The sequence below is a fragment of the Megascapheus bottae genome, chromosome 15 (assembly GCF_031878675.1).
Source record: "Megascapheus bottae isolate mThoBot1 chromosome 15, mThoBot2.hap1, whole genome shotgun sequence".
Classification (NCBI taxonomy): Eukaryota; Metazoa; Chordata; class Mammalia; order Rodentia; family Geomyidae; genus Megascapheus; species Megascapheus bottae.
The window spans coordinates 58567870-58575223 of NC_143523.1; the positions used below are offsets into that span (position 1 = coordinate 58567870).

General features: G+C 42.1%; 1 protein-coding gene across 1 annotated transcript; it reads right to left on the reverse strand.

Annotated features, from left to right (window-relative positions):
• Window positions 1-985: 985 nt before the first annotated feature.
• On the reverse strand, window positions 986-7354 carry LOC150054444 (olfactory receptor 6E1-like). The gene is made up of 3 exons (XM_090347023.1): window positions 7343-7354; window positions 2748-2774; window positions 986-1894 (listed from the first exon to the last, which is right to left on the reverse strand). Exons 1-3 carry the CDS (start codon window positions 7349-7351, stop codon window positions 986-988), a joined length of 945 nt encoding a protein of 314 aa, XP_090203149.1. The 5' UTR covers window positions 7352-7354.

Sequence of the window (7354 nt, forward strand, 5' to 3'; positions counted from 1 at the left end):
GACACATCTCTACTTCTGGCTTTTTGCTGATTAATTGGAGGTAAAGAGTCTCACTGACTTTCCTCACTAGACTGGCTTCAAACCACAATCCTCAGATATCAGCCTCCTTTGTACCTAGGATTACAGGTGTGAGCTACCAGAACCTAGCTAGTCATATTTTTTTATTGTTGTTCTTGGTTGTGGGGCTTGAACTCAAGGCCTGTGTGCTGTCCTTGAATGCTTTTGCTCAAGATTACACTTGAGCCACAGCACCACTTCTGGCTTTTTCGTGGTACTTAGGAATCGAACCCAGGGTGTCATGTATGCTATGTAAGCACTGTACCATTTAAGCCACATTCCAAGCCCCTGTATTCTTTTTCTTAAAGAAAGGAGTGAGAAACCACACAGTTTTCTTGCTGTTTGGTCTGGGGCTAAATTAAATGGCTGAGGGAAGCAAGGAAGAGCACTTCTGATGTGACAGATGGATCACCAAGGACAGGAATGGTGGAAACATTTTGATCTTGGCTAAACAATCAGTGAAGAATGTGGATCTACCATTGGTACCCTTTCAATCATTTTCCTCATAATCTCGACCAAAAGTTCCATTCAAATTATTTTAGTACCATTTAATAAATGATTATTATTTCCATGTAAACAAGTTTGTGCATAGAGAGAGTGAAAGGAAGAGAGAGAATGAATCAACACATTTCAGAGAAACCAAGCATATGCTTTATGTCAAAGACTAATAAAAATTCACTGTATCAATGCAGGATTGATAATTGCTCATGTAAAGGAGTTTGTAATTAATAGTCACCAACATGCAGATGACTGAGGGAGAGGACAGAATTGCACATCACAGGAAACATAGCTATGAGAAAACAGAGGGTTCATTCCACAAGATATATAAAGACTCAAGGTGTCCAGGTCACTCATGGGGGCCAAATCTTGGTCACAGGAAAATTCATGACTTCATGCGACCTTTGTCTCCCAGGTCACGTGATCCTTCTTACCTCTGTGTCCCCCTCCTGCACAGTGTCTTTCGGAGAGCCCGGTGCACCTGCTTGTTGCGCAGGGTGTAGATGACAGGGTTCAGTAGTGGAGTCACCACCGTGTTCACCAGGGCAGCCTCTCTGTTGGAGTCCAGCCTGCTTGTTGGCTTCGGCTTCACATAGATAAAGACACAACTGCCGTACATAAGGGAGAGAACCATGAGGTGGGAGGAGCAGGTGGAGAAAGCTCTCTGCCGCTCCTTGGTGGAGGGGAGGTGCATGATCATGGCTGCTATGTGGCTGTAGGCCACCACAGTGACCATTAGGGATGTGAAGAGGACACACATGGCCAACATGAAGAACAAGCTGTCAATGGGCCTGGTGTCAGAACAGGAAAGACTTGACAAGGGTCCAAAATCACAGAAGAAGTGATTGATGACATTGGGGCCACAGAATGATGAGCGAGAGAGGGCCAGGACTGGAGTCACCATGAAGAGAAATCCCAACACTAAGCAGGAAGTGACCAGCAAGAAACATACCTTCCTGTTCATGATGGTTGGGTAATGTAGAGGTCTGCAAATGGCCAGGTACCGATCCAGGGATAGAACTCCCATGAGGAAGAACACAGTTGTCCCCAGGAAAAGAAAGAGGAAGGCTTGTGCAAAACAAGCCACAAAGGAAATGGTCTGCCTGCCTAACAAAAGGATGCTCAACAATTCGGGAATCACAATGGTGATGCAGCAGCATTCCAAAAAGGCGAAGCTGCTGAGGAAGAAGTACATGGGTGTGTGGAGGTGAGGATCGGCGACAGTGACGGTGATGATGAGCATGTTGCTCAGGATGGAGGCCAAGTATGCCACCAGATGCATCGGGAAGAAAATGATGCCCAGGTGCTGGATGGCAGGAAACCCCTCCAGGATGAATTCCTGGATTGCAGTCCTATTCCTCACTTCCTCCATCAGCAGCTTTTCTGTTCTCTCCACCTGTCATTGAACTAGGTAGTCACTTCAAAACTGAAACTAGATAGGGGCTGGTAGTTCAGATCTGTAATGTTAGCTACTCAGGAGGGTGAGATCTGAAGATGGTGGTTCAAAGCCAGCCCAGGCAGAAAAGTCCGTGATGCTATTTTCAATTAATCACCATAACGCTGGGAGTCAAGCTATGGTTTGAGCGATAGAGCACTAGTCTTGAGCCAAGAGAGCAGAAATGTGAGGTGCTGAGTTCAAGCCCCTGGACTACCATAAAATAAAAACAAAAATAAAATTCCTGAATAACAGATAACTTAATTTTATTAAATATGTACAAAAACCAGACATGTTCAATCGGTGTGCTTAAGTTCTATATTAGCATATTGTGTTGTTTGTGTTTGTGTGTGTGTGTGAACTCAAGGCCTGGATCCTCTATCACTTGAGCACACCTTTTATTGTTTAACTGGAGATAAGAGTCTCATGGACTTTCCTGCCTTGATCATCTTTGAACTGAAATCCTCAGATCTCAACATCCTAAGTGGCTGGGATTACAGGCGTGAGCCACCAACACCCAATGGGGCATATTGCTTTTGCCAATTGTAAAGAGAAACATTTGGTTTTTTATCTGCATCCATGTTCATAATGAATGCAGCTAAAGTACTCATTTAAGAAGAGCCATGTAAGTAGTGGCCACAGAAAGGAAGGGAAATGTCATCTTTCTTTTTTTTTCATTTTGGTCCATCATGGGGCTTGAACTGTGGGTCTGGGTGCTGTTCCTGAGCTCTTCAGCTCAAAGATGGTGCTCCACCACTTGAACCACAGCACCACTTCCAGTTTTCTGGTGTTTGATTGGAGATAAAAGTCTCACAAATTTTCATGTCCAGGGTGGCTTTGAACCACTATCCTTAGATCTCAGCCTGCTGAGTAACTAGGCTGGCACGTGTGAGCCACTGGCACCCAGCTGGGCATTGTCATTTTAACAGTAGTCAGTTACAGTCTCACAAATCATCGGTTAGTTGGAAAAAGCCACTCTTTTGGTTGTATATTTGATCACAGAACCAGTTTCTGTTAAGGTAGCATTCCCTCCATTAGCCACAAGATGGATGTTGCAAGACTAAAATTATAACAAAAAGAAAGAAAGAAAAGTTGATGTAGATTGTGACTCAGTGGTCTAATCCTTCTCTAGTATGTGTTAGGCTCTGGGGCCCATCCCTCGTACCTCAGATGAAAGCAAAATAAACAAAGAAAAGAATACCCACTCTGGGCACAGAAGGTTAGCAAGGCACAAAAAATACATTCATTCATTGTGCCTGAGGGTTTGTTACCATTTGGGCGCATAATATACATTAGCAAACCAGACTTTTTGCCTGGCACTTTAGCTCATGCCTGTCATCCTAGCTACTCATAAAGCTGCATTCTGAGCATTACAGTACAAAGCAGCCCAGGCAGGAAAGTCTCTGAGACTCTTATCTGCAAGTAAGCATCAAAAAGCCAAAACTGGAGCTGTGACTCAGGTGGTAGAGTGCTAGGCTGAGCAAAAAAGCTCAGGGGAAGTTCCCAGACTCTGAGATGATGCCCAGGACTGGTACAAATTACCAACCAATGAAGCAAATGAAACCAATTTTTGTAATCCCAGTACAATCCCCTGAAGTGAATTGGCACTATCTGCCAATTCTAACAGGGTTCATGTTCATCTAGAGTCTGAGGTAGTTTAGTTATGTTTTTTTAAAGTGATTTCAAGCCTGGCACTGGGAGCTCATGGCTCTGTTTGTAGCTATTCTAGAGAGTAAAAGCCTCAAAAGATCAGAGTTCCAAGCTAAGCAGAAAAGCCCAAGATTCCAATTCCAACACAGCCAGCAAAAAACAGAGCAGGAATCCTGGCTCAAGTGCTCAAGAGCCAGCTGAGCAAGGAAGTTGAGCAATACTGAGGTCCTGAATGCCAGCACTGATTGACATAGGAGAAAGAAGGGAGAAAGTAGGGAGGGAGGGAAGGAAGGAAGAAAGAAGAGGGAGGAAGGGAGGGAGGGAGGGAGAATGTTTCCTCTATGTCTGGTGCATGCTAAGTTGTCAGTTCTGGGGGAAAACTGTATCCCTCACCTTCCCACTTGATGTATTTAAGACACACCTAGCAGAGTCTGGTAAATTGCATGGCTTGGCTTCAGTTATCATTTTCTGGTCCATTCTCTCTGTTTTTATTTGCCTAAGTAGAACACATGCTTTCCTTCTCCCTCTAAATTCACAGAATTTTCTCTTATGGTTAGGGTCAACTAGTGTTCATCTCAGATGTTTGAATTAGCTTTTGATTTAGCCAAATCAAATCCTCTTGTTCTTTAAAGCATATGTATGAAATCAACCTGGATAGAAATAGACAACATCAGGTTAGCAAGTGAGTGCACAGCTGTACGGTCACACTGGGCACATACCATGGGAAGCTCAGTGTCACCAGAGGTGTGTCTTCTCTTTCACTTCTCCAAAAATCCACAACACTGTCTAGGCAGCTGAAATCCAGTGAAATCCATTTGAGTTGGCCTTAATTTGTTCCAGGGAAATGTTAGCCAACATGCATATTACATCTGTCCATTAACATCCTTCAGTGATTTCCCTTCCCTAGAGTAAGAAAATAAACCAAAGTGATGATTACAGAAAATCTTGTGTGCTGAAAAAGAAAAGGAAAGGAAAGGGAGGAAGGGAGGAAGAAAGGGATGGAAGGAAGGATTGGAAGGGAAGGAAAGGGAAGGGATGTGAGAGAAGGAAGGAAGAGAAAGGAAGGAAGAAAAGGAAGGAGGAGAAAGAAAAAGAAATGAAGACAAGATGAAAGGAAGGGAAGGAGAAGGGAGGGAATAGAGAGGGAAAGAAAAGGAAGTAATGAAAGAAAGGAAGAAATAAGGGGGGAGGGAAAGTGTAAGGAAAACACAAGAAGGAATATCAATGTTCAAGAAGGAATGTACATACTACCTGATGGATGTAAATGTATATCACCCAACAATAAACCCAGACCTTATAATGCTCCTGCCTCAGCACCAGGGGGAAACATTATTCTGGGGCCAAAATTCATGACATGATGGGAAAAGACAGGATCCTCACTTAATGCATAGTGTTTCTCTAAAATGCATTTCATTGATCCCTCTCTCTGTGTCTCTCTCTCTCTCTTTCTCTTTCTGAGACAGAGAAACACACGCATACACACACATACACATGAGATAGGAGGATATGCAGAGGTATGAGCTTGCCCTAACATATATGCAGCCCTGGCTAGCCTCTATAACAATCAGGGACCAGCAGGACTCTTGGGGGCAGTGGACACACCAGACATCAGCGTAAGAAAGAACAAAGCCGCTGAGACCAATGTCCCTCTAATCTCTGGTGGCTGCTAATTGAGCACTGCTGGAAACAGAAATTTCTTGCTACAGGTGCTTCTAACAAGGGTATTGCATATTGTGGAAATGTAATTATATGAACTCCTGACATTGTGAATTGTCCTCCATACAAAGCTTTTCAAGTGCAATACGTACAACCCTAGCAGGGTTCATGAAATCTCAAGTTGCATGATGTTGCTAAGTTTGATTGAGAGGTCAAGTGGGAAACAAGACCTTGACCTGTCAAGACCTCTCCCTTTGTCTGTCAAAGCAATGCCAAAAGAAGCAAAAGAAAAATTTAAATAAGTATCACCCTTTCATAAAATCCGAAAGGTCCATTTTCGGGGAACATCACTGGTCAAGCAAGGAAAAGTGGAAACATCACCTATCAACCAAACCAGCATTACAGAAAATTCTCAAAGATGTTCCACACGTTGAAAATCAGCACAAACATGGTACTGACAAAGAAATGGCATCTAAAAATCATACCAGCTAATTAATGCAAGAACTGACAAGCCACAGGCCCTAAAAACTTGGCAGGAACTTGTAAATATTTTTCAATACTAACCCTTAATATCAATGGACTTAACTCTCCAAGTAGATGGCATACACTGTCTAGTTGGATCAAAAAGCAAGATCCACCTTTCTGCTGTCTTCAAGAAACACATCTTATCCAAAACCCAAACGTATTTTGAGAGTGAGAGGCTGGAATAAAAATCTATCAAGATAACGCCCCCCATAAACATGCTGGAGTTGCCATCCTCATATCAGAGAAAATAGACTTCAAATTAAAATTAGGAGAAGAGACAAAGAAGGTTACTGCATACTAATAAAGGGATCTCTCCTCCAAGAGGATATAACCATCCTAAATATTTACATTGCTAGTGTCAGAGAAACCAATTTCATCAAGCAAAGTTTACTCTTTACTAAAACCACACATAGATCCAAATAAAGTGATTGTTGGTGACTTTAACACACCACGGTCACCTATGGACAGATCAACCAGGCAAAAACTTAACAGAGAAATCTCAAAATTGAACAACTGCATAGACCTACTAGACTTAACAGACATCTGCAGATTATTCCACCCAGCAACACCAGAATATATGGTTTTATCAGCACCACATTGAACATTTTCTACACTAGAACACATTTTAGGGCACAAAGCAAACCTGTGCAGATACAGAAACACTGAAACTATTCCTTGCATTCTCTCAACCACAAGGGCATCCGATTGGAACTGAACACCAATCTCCACCAATGAAAACCCTGTAACTCATGGAGATTGAACAACACATTGTTGAATCACCAATGAGTCATCAAGGAGATCAGAAGAGAAATTTGACAGTTTATGGAATTTAACGAAAAGGAGCACACAAAGTACCAGCTCCTTTGGGACACAACACAGAAAGTACGCAGAGGAATATTTACAGCTCTGAGTGCCTACATTAACAAAGTGGAAAGAGCGCAAATCAACAATTTAATAGTGCACCTAAAGCTCTTGGAAAAAGAGTAACAAATCAATCCCAATTCTAGTAGAAGGAAGCAAATTATTAAAATCAAAGCAAAAGTAAATGAATTGGAATCTAAAAAAAAAACTATAGGAAGAATCAACAAAACATGGAGTTGGTTCTTAGAAAAAATTACCAAAATTGACAGACCCTTAGCAAATCTTACCAAAAAACAAGAGAGCACACCCAAATGAACAAAATCACAGATGAGAATGGAAATATCACCACAGAAATTACCAAGATCCAGAGCATCATAAGGGAATACATTTCAAACCTTTATGCCAACAAATTTGAGAATCTAGAAAAGATGGATAAATTTCTGGCTGATATTAACATACCCAAACTGAACCAAGAAAGCCTAATTCAACTACCCAGACCTTTTTCAAGTACTGAAACAGAAATGGCAAAAAGAGACCTCCCATCCAAGAAAAGCCCAGGGCCTGATAGATTCACAGCTGAATTCTATAAAGCCTTCAAAGCAGAGCTCACACCAATATTCCTCAAGCTCTTCAATGAAATTGAAAGCGAAGGATATTTGCCAAACTCATTCT

Excerpts from the sequence above, each read along its gene's own strand:
- LOC150054444 (XM_090347023.1), bottom strand. Across the intron at positions 1,895-2,747 it reads GAAGTGGTGCTGTGGTTCAA|GAATTCATCCTGGAGGGGTT; the intron begins GTGGTGGAGCAC and ends ACTGCAATCCAG.